Consider the following 14,734-nt stretch of genomic DNA (forward strand, 5'->3'; position numbering starts at 1 on the left):
TCCTTCCCATCTGAATTAGCTGGGATTAGTTTCTACTACAAATACTGGTGAGCCCTCAAACAAGCAGTGGCTTCAATAATATTCCATTCTCTTTTAAGTAAACCAGATCTGGAGGTATTGAGTCAAAGGCCCTCATAGTTCCTTCTAGTTTTCTGCCCCTTTTCCTGGGGGGGGGGGGGGGTGTCTACATTTTCAAACTTTGTACCATAGGATGAAGAAAGACGGGAAAGAAGCTTACTCTCTATCTTGCAAGGAAACTTTTTGTACATACCACATAACATTTTGGTTTTATGTCACTGGCCAGAAGGTCCTCACATGGTCATCTCGAACCATAAGAGAGGCTGAAAAACAGAGACCTACCTCTGAGCTCTTGGGTGCACTCCTAGTGAGTCAGGATTCTGTCAATATATAAAGGGGTAAGGGGATCCCTGGGTGGCTCAGCAGTTTAGTGCCTGCCTTTGGCCCAGGGCACGATCCTGGAGTCCTGGGATCGAGTCCCACGTCGGGCTCCCGGCACGGAGCCTGCCTCTCCCTCTCCCTCTGCCGATGTCTCTGCCTCTATGTCTATCATAAATAAATAAAATCTTAAAAAAAAAAAAAATATATATATATAAAGGGATAAACTACTGGGAAGTGCTAGCTGTTGCTGCTGCCATTTGCAAATCATTTTAATTGTGGCCACAGTTATCTATAAATGCACTGATTTCAACATATGGGCTGTAACCCTTGTCCCACTTAGCACCTGAAATGCTTTGTCCGCTTCCAGGGGATTTATGGAAGCCAGATGGCGGCCAGTTACCAGCCATAGGGGTGGAAGTTTTCTCTACTGCTTTTGTTTTTTTTTTTTTTTTTTTTTTTTTTTTGTGTTCAAGATCCTTTTGGGAGAAAGAAGAGGGGAACGTGCACTGGCCATGTGTTACAACTGAGATAAAATCTAACAGCTGTTTTTAAAGGCTCAACCCCAATCCCAAGTGCTGAAAAACCAGAGGCTGAGGGAGATGTGTGAGCTTCCACCTCAGTGTTTTACTGAGACCAAGTGTTGGCGCAGATGAGGCACACGGAATACAGCTCCATTCCCTAGAAGCCATCCACAAGGTTTTCCTTGTAGACATCATCGCTGTAGACAATCTGGGTCCTCTTGTCCCGATGGCAACCCTTAGGGCTATTCTGGACAGCGAGAGAGCCCCAGACAGACTTGCCAGTGGCAGCGTCCAGCATGGGCTGCTTGCGGGCAATGCTGACTTTGAGCTGTACAGACTCCACCTGGGTCCCATTGAGCTCAGCAACGGCCTGATCTGCTGACTCCATCTTTTCATAGGTGACGAAGGCACAGTTTCTGGGTGGGTCCATGGAGAGGTCAATGATGTTTCCAAAGGGAGAGAAGGCCCCACGAAGGAGGGTGGGCGTCATGTCCTCTCCATACACATAGAGAGTATTACCCTTCCGAGGGGCCCTGCGTTCAGGGAATGAATCCGACCTGCGGAAAGGGCCCTCTCGTTCTCGATCGCGGTCCCTGTCCCGATCGCGGTCCCTGTCCCGATCACGGTCTCGATCCCGTTCTCGATCACGGTCTCTGTCCCGGTTCCGCTCACGACTGTGGTCCCGGCTGCGGCTTCGTGGGGGGGAGGTTGAGGAGCGGGCACCACCACGTTCTTCATAGCCCCAGTCAAAGCTTCGAGGGGGACCATCACCAGCCCCTGGGCCCTCTGCCTCCTCCCCATCTGGCCCCAGTTCCCGAAGCCGATCACTGGAAGACACAAAACTCTCATACAGAGATTTCCTTTGGGGGCGTCTGGACGACTCCTGCAGATCATCATCGGCAGATATGCTTCTTTGGAACGGCTGGAAAGTGGGAACTGGCCCCTTCTCAGGGTCCTTTAACTTCCCCTCTAGGGTTCGAGAACGCTTGAAGCCTGAGTTCTTGGTCTCAGCCTTGATGGCACTGATGGCTCCTGACTTCACTAGCTGCTTTGCCTGCTCTGTTGCCGTGGCTGTGTCCACCACAGGCTGTTCCGACAGTGAGCGTTTCACACCGCCTTGGCTGGCTGTGCTGCTACTACTTTGCTTCTTCAGAGCCAGCAATGCCTTTTTCTTTTTCTTGAGTTTGTTGAATTTCTTCTGCAGAGCCTCCTCCTCCTCGCTCAGTCCGGGGGGTATCACCAACATGGTGGCTCCTGAGGGGGCGGTAACCGGGGGCCCACGGTCTCCACTACTGCTTTTGTTGATCTTGATTCTATAGATGACAGGGCTCTCATTTATCTTTTTTTTTTTTTTTTTTTCTCCCAGGCCCCTTTCCATTTAGTGGAATTGCTTTGCAGATAGGATACATGCCTCCTCCTGTCATGGAGGATGCTTGATTGTTTCTGAAGACTATCAGAGTGTTCTTCAAGCATAGATCCCTTTGTAGGGCACATTCCAGTAGCTCAATCATGACAAGGACTATAAAGCTTTGGTTTCTATCTGAAGAAGCAAAAGGCCATACCAGTGAAAAGTAGTATAAAGTTTCTAAAATCTGGTTGGATAAAGAAGGCCATCCTAGGGATTATTCGTGACAATTATTAGGCAGAAGAGATGCTTTCATTTCAGGGAGAGTGATGACATCCTCTTGCTGCTCTCCCAAAGTGCCAGAATTCAAGAGCTTCTTCTTCTTCTTCTTCTTCTTTTTTTTTTTAAGGTTTGTTTGTTTGAGAGAGAGAGAGAGAGGGAGAGAGCGCGTGTGAGCGAGCACAAGCAGGGGGCGGAGAGAGAGAGAAGCAGACTCCCTGCTGAGCAGGGAGCCCGATATGGGTCTTGATCTCAAGACCCTGGGGATCATGACCTGAGCCAAAGGCAGATGCTTAACCAACTGAGCCACCCAGGTGCCCCTCAAGAGCATCTCCTTATGTGACCCCATGGAGGCCCATCAGTGAGAAGTTATAATTCTCTAAACAACTGGACTATTTCATTCCAGATTTCCTGAGTTCTCCTAAGAGTAGATTTTGGTATTTAAAATATTTATTAGATACAGTTCTACTCCTAGACGGGATAGAATTTCAAGAATAGGTCAAGGTATGAAGAAGTGCTAATTCTGAGAATAATGGTACTATATGTACCCATCAAGAAAACAAAGAAAAAAATATTCTCTGATTCATTCAACTCTTGAGAGAATCCTAGTGGTGTAACTTACTTGTTTTGGACGTTTTGGATGGAAGAATATATGATTCAGTGGGATGGGACTTTAGGAGATCCTGCTATCTTAAGGGATTATGAGTCTTTTTATTTTATTGTTAAGTCCATGAGACTGAAGGGACTACATTGTCACAAGAGTAGAGATATGCTTTAACAACTGCTCGACGATTCCCATATGGCTCTCTTTAATTCACCTCAATTCAGTTCACTGCAATAAATCAATGGAATTCAATTTAATTAAACACTTATCAGTTCTATGGAGGGGGTACAAAAAGAGACCATTTTATTTAGGAAGCACACATATATGCACGTAAGAGAAAAATATAAGACAGGCTATGTCTTAAAGCCAAGATGTTTGCAATAGGATATCATTTATTTGGATCACAGTATTGACTTCCAGTTGAATTTATCCCTAAGAGGAAGGAGAGTACTGAAAGACCATCAGGAAATGCCGCCTGATGGTAGATCTGGAAATATCACACTCCTTTGCAAAGGTGAAAATCTGAGTAAATAGTTATTTAGAAAGAAAAAAGTTAATACTCCATCAAAACTTTATGCACGCAGAATTTCATATACAAATTAATGTTGATGGTGGTTGTCGATAGGTTGGGGGATTTTAGTGCTTGTATCTTTTATATTTTCTGCATTGTTGGAATTATTTATAATAATGAACGTGTATTACTTATCTATTATAAAACTGTAAATGTAGCAGATGATATTTTTCATCATTGTTAAAGAAATCTGAGTATTAGTATTAGTATTAGCGGTAGGTCACAACCACCGCTTAATATTTTGTTGTTCATTCTTTTTAAAATTCTACCCAGAGCTCTAAAATAATTGAGAAAAGAAGTCCTATTAAAATAAATATAATGCAGGGTGCTTGGGTGGCTCAGTCGGTTGATCCTTCAACTCTTGATTTTAGCTCAGGTCATGATCTTGGAGTCATGGGGATGAGCCCTGCATTGGGCTCCACACTTGGTGCACAGTCTGCTTGAGATTCTCTCTCTCCCTCTGCCTCTGCCACCCTCTCTCTCTCAAATAAATAAACACATCTTTTTAAAATAAGTATAAGCAAGTAATAAAATTTAATTTCCATTATTAGGTGGGGAAGAGGTATATGTATTCACTGTGGCTTCTGGGCAGAATGTCCATGGGTTGCACCATGGCCTCGTTGCTTGGTTATCACCACTGAAATTGTGCAGCCTGGGTCTGGCTCAGTGTTTGGGGTTCTAGCAAAGTGCTGGACACTTTGTGTCCAGTGTTGGTGAATTTTTTTGACAGACTTGATAAGTTTGTAGGTCTTATTCATTTTAGTGGTAACTTCCAGCAGAGAGCATGACTTAAAAAAAAAACAAAAACAAAAACCTCTCTATGCTAAAGTAAAACAGTAAGGAGAAAGGTTTATCAAAGCCCTACAGCAGAAAGACTCATCTAGGGCTTCCGAAGGCTCTTACTAAGGTTGATGAAGTAAAGTAACCCCAACTCATGGCTTTGCCACTTGCTAAGTGGTTCTCTTAGCTTCAGTGATCTGAAAAACAGGGTTGAAGATAGGTGTATCTACTTCAAGCAGGTGTTGTGGGAATTAATTGAGATAATGCATACAAAGAATCTTACATAATGCCTACCACAATGGATGTCAGCTAATAACAATGGTGGTGGTAATTATTTATGCAATAATTTTGGAGGCCTTTTAAGGTCTCATTTATTTTTAATCCCTCTTGCTGAATCTACTGTAAATCTTTGCACAAAGTAGACCCCAAACTTATGTGGTGAATTGATTGAAAAGTAAGAGAGGTGTTAATTAGATGGATGTTTTCTTGATGAGTGCTAGCCGATACCTGGTTCTTGGGTGCTAAATGTCAAGGAGAGGCTCTCACAGAGAACAGAGCTAACTTAGGGCCGGATGCTAGTTACAATATGGCCTGCACCCTTCTCCCTCCAGTTAGGATGTGTGCTTCATGAAGCTGGTTGTATTTGTTTCTGAACCTGTTTAAGCAAGCTGTAATTGCTACTGTAATTATAAAATCTAATTAAAATTTATGTGAACCAATAAAATATGAAGTTGGAAAGAAACTTGTTATTCCAATGAAAACTAAGTTGAAAGCATTGAGAATATTTAGTAAAGATAAGGTGGTTGAGCAGGTGTAGTGGGGACAACTGTGAGTGTTGTAGGGAGGAGACCCTAGAAATCTAGAAATGGTTTGCATTTAGATTACTTCCTGGATGTGTTTAAGTTTCTCCTACACAAAAATAGATGAAGCATTCCAGGTGTGATTAAATAAGAAAGCCAGTGTTGGGGCACCTGGGTGGTTCAGTGATTGAGTGATTGAGCTGCTGCCTTTGGCTCAGGGTCCTGGGATCAAGTCCCACATCGGGCTCCCTGGAGGGAGCCTGCTTCTCCCACTGCCTATGTCTCTGCCTCTCTCTCTCTCTCTCTGTCTCCATGAATAAATAAAATCTTTTAAAAAAATAAAGCAAGAAAGCCAGTGATGAGGTCCCTGATCTCAGTTCTCTCTATTTTTTAAATGGCAAATAATGGGGCGGTTGGTGGTTCAGACATGTCCAACTCTTGATTTTGGCTCAGGTCATGGTCTCAAGGTCGTGAGATCCAGCTCTGGGTCAGGCTCTGCACTGAGTGTGGAGCCTGTTTGGGATTTTCTCTCTCTCCCACTTTCTCTGTCTCTCCCTACCTGCACTCTCTCTCTAAAAAAAAGGCACATGACTATTAAAGTATTTGAAATAGGGGCTGCCTGGATGGCTTAGCCAGTTAAGCATTAGCCTTCGGCTCAGTTCATGATCCCAGGGTCCTGGGATCGAACCCCACATCGGGTTCTCTGCTTAGTGCAGAGCCCGTTTCTCCCTCCTCCTCTGTCTGCAGTTTCCCCTGCCTGTGCTATCAAATAAGTAAATAAAATCTTAAAACATAAATATTTTCATGACCAAAAAATGTGTGTCTGTGCTAAACAATGACATTTTAAGCTTCACACCTGCCTGAGAATAGACAAGAATGATGGCATTAGGAGTGTAGACTTTGCTGATTTGTGCTAAAACAACTTTACTTCTCTCCTAACCACCTCTCTCTAGCTGAATTTTGTAAGGGCAGATGTTTTCCATTGGATCTCATTGAGAAAATGCAGGACAATAGTCATGAGATTTCACAAGACTACGTTCCCCAGAGCATGACTGTTTGTGTGCCTCGCAGAGCTGTGGAGGCCGACTTCTCCCCCCTTTCTCTCTTCTTCTGTAGACCTGGGCTCTTTTGCATGCTGAGAACTCTTGTTCTGATGATGTTTTCATTCTTTTGTCCAAACCCTCATTCCACTCATCTGAGTTGGAGGCATCTGTGGTTCAAGAAAACATCCTAGAGCCACACTGTTGTCAATGGCTCAGCCCAACCAAGTTCTCTGCTGTGTCAGGATTTCCCACATGCTGTTCCCTTTCCTCGGCTTTTCCTCATGGTGTTAGCTAGTGAGCTCCCTGTTTTCATGAATTTGCACATTAGTGGGGAAAAATTTAATAAATAAACCACAGACCTCCAGGCAGGGCCGAGGGGCTGGAGACCGGCCTCAATCACCAGCGGCCAATGATTTAATCAACCATGACTTTGGAATAAAGCCTCCATAAAACCCCCAAAATGACAGGGTTCCGAGAGCTTCTGGCTTGGTGAATACATGGGGATTCAGGGCAAGTGGTGCGCTCAGAGAACAGAGAAGCTCCCCACACCTTGCTCTGTGTATCTCTTGCATTGGCTCTTCCTGACTTACAGCTTTTTATAATAAGCCTGTCATCCAGGGAGCAGTGGATTTCTCTGAGGTGTTGGAACTGGTCTAACAAATAAATTGAATCCAAGGAGGGGATGGTTGGAAGCTCTGATCCACAGCTGACAGATCAGAAACACAGGTGACAACCGAAACTTGTCACTGGCATCCTGTAGGACCGAGCCCTTAACATTCCAGGCTCTGCCGCTCTCTGCACGCAGATGGCGTCAAAATTGGAGTGAATTACAGGACACCCACCTGGGGTGGGGGAAAACCCATGCTCTAGAATTGGTGACCAGCATCATTAGCTGTTAATACAGATACTATGAAAGCTTTCATTTGTGGCGATTTTCTTTTCTTTTCTTTTCTTTTCTTTTCTTTTCTTTTCTTTTCTTTTCTTTTCTTTTCTTTTCTTTTCTTTTCTTTCTTTTTTCTTCTCTTTTTCTTTTTTTACCTGGGGAGAACAAAACAAAATGTCACTCACAGTGCCATTTCCCATCATCGCCCGGCATGTCCCAAGTTTCTCTTATAAATTTTTTATGTGGGCAAGCTATAAAATTTGAGAAATGAAAGCAAGGACCCCTGCAACTGTTTGTTGATTGGTCTCACATGGTGTGTATTGCTGGGTCTCTGTGTGTCGCTAACCTCCATCAGCTATGTTTTCCTGAGGGTGGTTCAAGGCACAGTGCTGGTGATGTCACTCCTGCCACCTCTGCTGAGATCGGTGTGGTTCCAGTAAGTGATGCGTATGGTAGCAATTTGCATCATGCTGTGCGATCTGAAACTTCTCCAATGTGCACTTTTTACAGTAACTTAGATCCGAAGTCCTGCAGCCCCCATCCTTGTCTTAAGCCTCTCTCTTGCTGAAGTCTGATTACCTGGAGAAGAGGATGAACTTACTAATCAAAAATTCCCGAGTGGTGCTGGCACCAGGTCTTTATTTGGAAAGGGGTTCCAAATTTTGCTGGCTAATAAAGAGCACAGACGTAAAAACAAAAACTGTCACCGTTCACATCCACTATGTACACAAAGGTCTGATCGCCCGACACCCTGAATATTTATCAGAATTATAAGCAAAGGACAATGGCAACCAACTGGGGGCTCAGGCTTCTCTCTGTCAGTCTCAGTTCTGAAAAATTTCCAATGGCTTTCAAAAATTATGCCTTGATGAGTTTCAGGAATATGAGTTTGCGTGGTTTTCCCTTTTGAGACAGTCATCCCAGCATCGACATTTATAGACTGGAAGGCTTAACAAAGCGCTTGTTAGCAAACTTCTCAGTAATGATATCAACTGTGTGCTTTGACTAAAAATGGATGAAGCTGTGCTTTTGCTTTTAAAGGTCCGTGTGAAACCGGCCACACCAACTCATCTACTGTATGGAGTAGGATGTTTCTCAGTAGGAGCGTGAGAAACATTCCATGATAATTATGGTGGTGAAGATGACAAAGACTTCAGGGATACTGGTCAGGATTCAAATCATTAACTGGAGTTGGATGAAATTTCAGAATGTCGAAGACAAAAATTACTGAAATGGAATAAATGGAAGGCTCCCGGGTAATATTTGCCAAAACCAGAATATGCTGCCTTCTAGTTAATGATTTGAGTCCTGCCCAGCACCCCTGAGGTCATCAGCATTATCTTCATCATTGTGATTATTACTGAATTTCTCTCAAACTCACACAGAGAGTGGCGGTCTAGTAGTAGGTGCTTTGGTGCATTCTATGGCTCTATATCCTGGCTTATTTAGAGCTTGTTAACGGTGTCATCTGGTTTTTAATTGGTCAGCTGTCAAACGCATGGAAAATACTGAATCATCTCCCTGAGCAAAATTGGTGCTTCTGAGCTTCAGACCTGAGTCTGCCGTGGGAATAAGACAGAGGCACGTGAAGCAGTGGGACTGGGACAAGTCAAAGGCCTCCCTCAATCCACTTAAAGTTCTTCATGTCATCAGGGTGACTCGCCTGTCACTGTCCATATGCTGCCCGAGGCAAAGGGTTAGAGCCGCTGATGGTGACATAGCCTACAGCAGCGGCTGCACCAATTACCTAGGAGTCACATTATATTTACAGTTTGGATGGATGGATGGACGGATGGATGGATGGATGGAAGAAGTTGCAGGTCAAACATCAGGTGTTTTGGTCAGACTTGGCAAATACAGAAATAAAAATATGACTATAACGGTTATTTAAATCTAAGCTACTATAATAATCTTCTGTCTATGCGCCCTTGAATATGTCCTTCTGTTTCTCAAGCTTTCTCCATAGAACAACTTCATGGGATTATATTCCACACAAGCCTTACCTTCCTCTAGATGCAGCAGGCTTCTGTGAGCCCTATCAGAGGTAGGGACAGAGGAGGAAGGAATGATAAAGGGAATTCAGGAAAGCGACTTAAGGACAATCTTAAAAAATGAATCCAAATAATGCGTAAGGGTAAAAGAGAGAAGAAAAAGAATGGAAAGTGTACTGAAAGCATCAACATGAAGAAAATGTAAAGAACAGAGAATGATAGCAGCAAAGGCTAGAGGAGGTCTTCAAGTATGTAGAAAGGAAAAGGGAGAAATAGTACATCAAAATGTAAGGCATTCTACCAAATGCCCGAGCTCTTCCATTCCCAGCTATTGTCCCAAGAGAACCAAATACATGTCCACACAAATGTTCACAGCAACATTATTCATAATAATGCAAACCTGGAAATAGCCCAAATAATCATCAACTGATGAATGGGTAAACAAAATGTGGTATATCCATACAATGGAATATTACTCAGTGGTAAGATGGAATAAGTATTAATATATACAACATGGATGAATCTTAAAAACATTGCACTAGGGACGCCTGGGTGGCTCAGTGGTTGAGCGTCTGCCTTTGGCTCAGGGCATGATCCTGGAGTCCTGGGATCGAGTTCCGCATCGGGCTCCCTGCATGAAGCCTCCCTCTGCCGGTGTCTCTGCCTTCCTCTCTGGGTCTCTCATGAATAAATAAGTTTTAAAAATCTTAAAACAAACAAACAAAAAAACCATTGCACTAAGTGAAAGAAGTTATTCGTATGTTTTATTTGTTGTATTTTGTACATATTATATTCATATGGAATGTCCAGAATAGCCAAGTCCAACACACAGAAAGGAGGTTGGTATTTAGAGCTGGGACAGAGAAGGTATAGGGAATGACTGTTTATGGGCATGGGATTTCTTTTTGGGGTGATGAAAATGTTCTAAAAGTAGACAGTGGGGGTGATTATACAACTCTCAAAATAATAGAAACCACTGAAACTTACACTTGAAAATATTGAACTTCATGGTAGGGGAATTATATCTCAATAAAGCTATTTAATAAAACCCCAGTGTACTATCTCTCTTCAATTTTCCCAGGTCTTCTGTAGGGATTGACCCTAATAGTAGACGAGTGGGAAGGAAAAGGGGAGCAAAAGAGGGGGTTGGGGGCTTAGAAGGATGAAGAAGAAACAGTGGAAGGAGGTAGAGAAGAAAAAGCAACAGAAGAAAGAAATTCTGTTAGGCTTGTTAAACTGCAAGGAGACAGACTCCAGTTAACTCAGCAACAGTCTCCACTGGGAAGGGAACACCTGCTGAGACCTTGAAAGGGCAGAGCCTTAGGCACAAAGCCAGCTCTTGCAAGCAGCCCTGCCGTCATGATGTTTCATGATGTTTCTACTTCTTCCTGTGTATCTAATCCATTTTTTTCTCTAATATCTGCCTTTCTCTACCTTCTCATACCTTCAGCCTGTGTGTGACTTTGACGTACAATGGTTCTTCCCAACATGACTCTACCTCACCAAATCCTTAGTACAATCTTCGCCCTCTGCTTCTGTGGGTATATGATTTGGTCTCTGTTTCCTGATTCTCACGTTCCAAGAGAAGAACCCAATTTGTTCACCGCAAGTTTGCAAGCCAAAACCTGGAACATGGGATTACGGTCAACTAGCCAGTCTACCCTGACACCCCTTGGATCATGGGCCTATTTCTAAAAAAATTAGCATTAGCTAGGAACAGAGCAGTGCACTTATCTGGTTCATAAAGGGCACAGTAGGTTGGAGGGAAGAGAGGGGGGGAAAGATGGGGCAATTTGGCAAAGGATATGGTGGATGGACAGTGGAAAACACTTCTAGCGCTGCAGGGAGAGAAGGAGTCCACGGGAGGCTGGAGATGGAAGCCTGTCAGTGTCCCCGCCAAATGATAACCATTCTTAAGAAATGTAAAGTTTTTGCTCCATCCACGACTCAGAGGAACAGTTATTAACTATGTTGGTGTATTGGTTTGGCCCTAACGTCTGTATTTTTGCCAGAAGAAAATTAGAAAGAGGATGCATTCAGTTCCTTTCCTCATTTTCTGAAGTTTCAAAATCTTCCTATAAACCCTCAAATAATTGAAAGACAATAACTAAAAAGACTTTAGAATGGACTCCAAGTAACTAATATTGAATATTTGCTAAATAATTTTTTTTTCTATTCTACTTCTTACCTCACGTGTCGTGGCCCAACACAATTATTGCATATAAAAACTACCACTTTGCAATTCTACTTCTACTTTGAGGTGTACACCCAGAGGAATTGAAAGTAGAGGCTCGAAGAGGTACACATATCATATTCAGACAGAGACTCAATGTTCATAAGAGCATTACTCACAATACCCAAAAGGTGGAAACAATCCAAATGTCCACCAACAGATGAATGGATAAAGAAATGTGGTATATACAGATGATTATTATATTAATAATAATATTTTGAGGCCTATTATTCAGCCTCAAAAAAGGAATGAAATTCTGATATATGCTGTAATATGGACAAATCTTGAAAATATTACACTAAGTAAAAGAAGGCAAACACAAAAGAACAAATATTGTATGATTCTACTTATATGAAGATCTGGAAAGGCAAATTCATAGAGTAGAATAGAGACTACCAGGGGCTGGGGTATACCATAGATGGAGTGGCTTATAAACCGCAGAAACTTACTTTTTACAGTTCTGGAGGCTAGAAATCCAAGAGCAAGGTGCTAGCGTGCTCAAGGGAGGGCGCTCTTCTCTTCTAGGGCACAAATTTCTCCTAGTAACCTCACATGGCAGAAGGGGGCTATGGAGCTCTCTGGGGACACTTTTCTAAGGGTATAATCTCGTTCCTGAGGGTTCCACCCTCATGATCTCAGCATCTCCCACAGGCCTCACCTCCTAATACCATCACACTGGGAATTAGGATTTCAACATATGAATTTTTTTTTCAACATATGAATTTTTAAGGAACACAACATTCAGATCATAGCACGGGGGTGGTGGAGGAGAGAATGGGGGATCTTCTAATGGATAGAAACTTTCTGTTTAGGACGATGACAAAGTGCTGGATATGGAGAGTAGTGGTGGTCACACAATATTATGAATATCCTAGAGGCCCTGAATTGTACATTTGAAAATGGTAATTTTATGTTATGTGTATTGTGCCATTAAAAAAGAAAGAACAGGAAGGGCAACAAAAACTGTATTTTGCATGAGTGCTTCTTGGTGAAAATAATTTCCTTTTTTTCGTGAAATCATTCAAAAGTTCTAATTCTCACCAGATCTTCTTACAGAGACGTTGAGGTAGAAATAAGGGACAAGGTGCCCCCATCCCCACCAGTAATGACTCTGTTGCCTCATGAACATGGGGTGTAGCGACACAGAGACCTTTTTTTATCCACACACAATAATCCCCTTCAGTCTGGTCAAAAGATCAAGCCCTGCATGAAATCTTAGTCATTACGTTACTGTTAAAACATCAAAACCGCTGTGCATAGTAACATCTTTCTTTTGGAAAAAAAAAAAAAAAGAAGACTTGTTTCATAGCCCCTCACCCCCATTTTTGTTTTTATATACCATGATGCTGGGGAGGCTTATATGAAGTTGTTCAACACACGTTTTAAGTTATGAAAACAAGGAGCCACACGAATCAGGCGGAGGGTAGGGGTTTCGGGTCATCCCCCCATCCCTGGTTCTATGCCACCACTTTCCCTTGAAAGATGTGGTTTTCTTGTAATAGAAATGAAATATCACTCTCTTAGATCTGGTTTCGGGCTCCTAACTAAAGAGGCCCTTTGTGGACAAGGAATAGTAGTAGCTTGAAAACTTAAAGGTGGGGAGGATGTGATGTGGATGTGATGGCGGGGAGGTGGTGATGCGATTCCGTGCAAGGTGTCTCCCCTGCCCTCCGCTGGGCTGATGCACCTGTGCTTTTAAAAACTTTTTTAAATTTTTTATTTATTTATGATAGTCACAGAGAGAGAGAGAGAGAGAGAGAGAGAGAGAGAGAGAGAGGCAGAGACACAGGCAGAGGGAGAAGCAGGCTCCATGCACCGGGAGCCCAACGTGGGATTCGATCCCGGGTCTCCAGGATCACACCCTGGGCCAAAGGCAGGCGCCAAACCGCTGCGCCACCCAGGGATCCCCGCACCTGTGCTCTTACAGCGGAGCCGGCGCATCTGGACCTTCCCTGCGCCCGGCCCGCCAGCACCACCTCATGCATCTGGGAGTGGTAGAGCTGAAGCACTTTATATTTGCTACGAATTTTCAGGATGGTTATTTTTATGATCTTTTTTGCACACGTTCCTGTGCTGTTGTTCACGTTCTTGTGGAAGCGTCTACGGGGCAACGAGCCTCTGGGAGCTCTTCCCCGTTCCCAATCTCTCTCTCTCTCTCTCTCTCCCTTCCTTTCCACCCTGCCCAGGGCCAGATAGCACTTTCCTGCGGGGACCTTCTTAAAGTCCCCGCACAGCTCTAGCAAACGAGGGCTGCCGCAGCGTTTGGATGAGAACGTCTAGCGCGGGCTCCCACGGACCCAGGCGTTGCTGCCGGTTAATTGGCAGCCGGAAGGACGTGGTCTCCTGGCGGAGTGAGAGGGAGGGCGAGCCCTGTGGGTTGCATTTGGGCCGAGATAAAACAGGTTTTTATTCAGTACTCATGGAGAGAGCGTAATTAACCTTTTAGAAGTTTAAGGATGATCAAATTGTTATTCATTTTGCAAATGAGAAGAGAGAGCTTCCCTTCCTGCCAGCAAAATGCCAGTGCAGATTTCAAGGTCACTGGATGATCTCTTTGAGGGAAAAGAAAGCAATAAACACACACACACACACACACACACCCAAACCCACAGATTGAGAAATGTCACCATGAAAACAGGCAGGAATGAAAAGGAACAAATGTTCTTTTCTATCAAGCTCCACAGTAAAAATCAGAGCTAATGTGTGCGGCACATTCACATGGGCCTATTGGATCCTAATGGTGCTGCCCTTGTCGGAGAAAACAGAATATACGACTCCAGCTGGTGACTCCTATGCTCTGGTAGGGCCTCATGATTTCTTAGAAGGTGGGGGAAGGGTTTTCTGAGGCCCAGGCATGCTTTAAAGAGGGCGTGCAGAACACTGCTACCACATGAGAACTCTGTGGGGTGAATAATGAACTCGAGTGCTTCAGGATTTTTTTAAGAAAGGATTTAGCCAAGTCTATGCATGAAAGGAAGTGGTTTTCACTAGGCATCATGCTTTAAAGATGACTGTGCTAGTTATGTGGATGACCTTATTTTGCAACTATGCGCTTTGCCACATCACAAACACCACTTTATCCACTTTGCTTAGGAAAAGGACACTGCGGCGATGCTCTTTTCTTAAAGACAAGACAAAACAACGACTCTGGAAATTGTGTGATGATTTCAAACATACAGAAAAATTGCAGATCACAAATAACAGTACGAAGTAGACCCTTGAAGCAGATTCACTAGTATTTAACATTTTTTGCCTCATTGGCTTTAATATTCTCTCCCCCTCATA

The 14,734-nt window shown here is 43.5% G+C and overlaps 1 protein-coding gene across 1 annotated transcript; it reads right to left on the reverse strand.

Annotated features, from left to right (window-relative positions):
* Positions 1-1,001: 1,001 nt before the first annotated feature.
* LOC119876763 (negative elongation factor E-like) lies at positions 1,002-2,201 on the reverse strand. Its single transcript, XM_038551606.1, has one exon. It carries the CDS (start codon positions 2,164-2,166, stop codon positions 1,078-1,080), a length of 1,089 nt encoding a protein of 362 aa, XP_038407534.1. The 5' UTR covers positions 2,167-2,201; the 3' UTR covers positions 1,002-1,077.
* Positions 2,202-14,734: the final 12,533 nt, after the last annotated feature.

This window comes from Canis lupus, chromosome 11 (assembly GCF_011100685.1).
Source record: "Canis lupus familiaris isolate Mischka breed German Shepherd chromosome 11, alternate assembly UU_Cfam_GSD_1.0, whole genome shotgun sequence".
Lineage (NCBI taxonomy): Eukaryota > Metazoa > Chordata > Mammalia > Carnivora > Canidae > Canis > Canis lupus.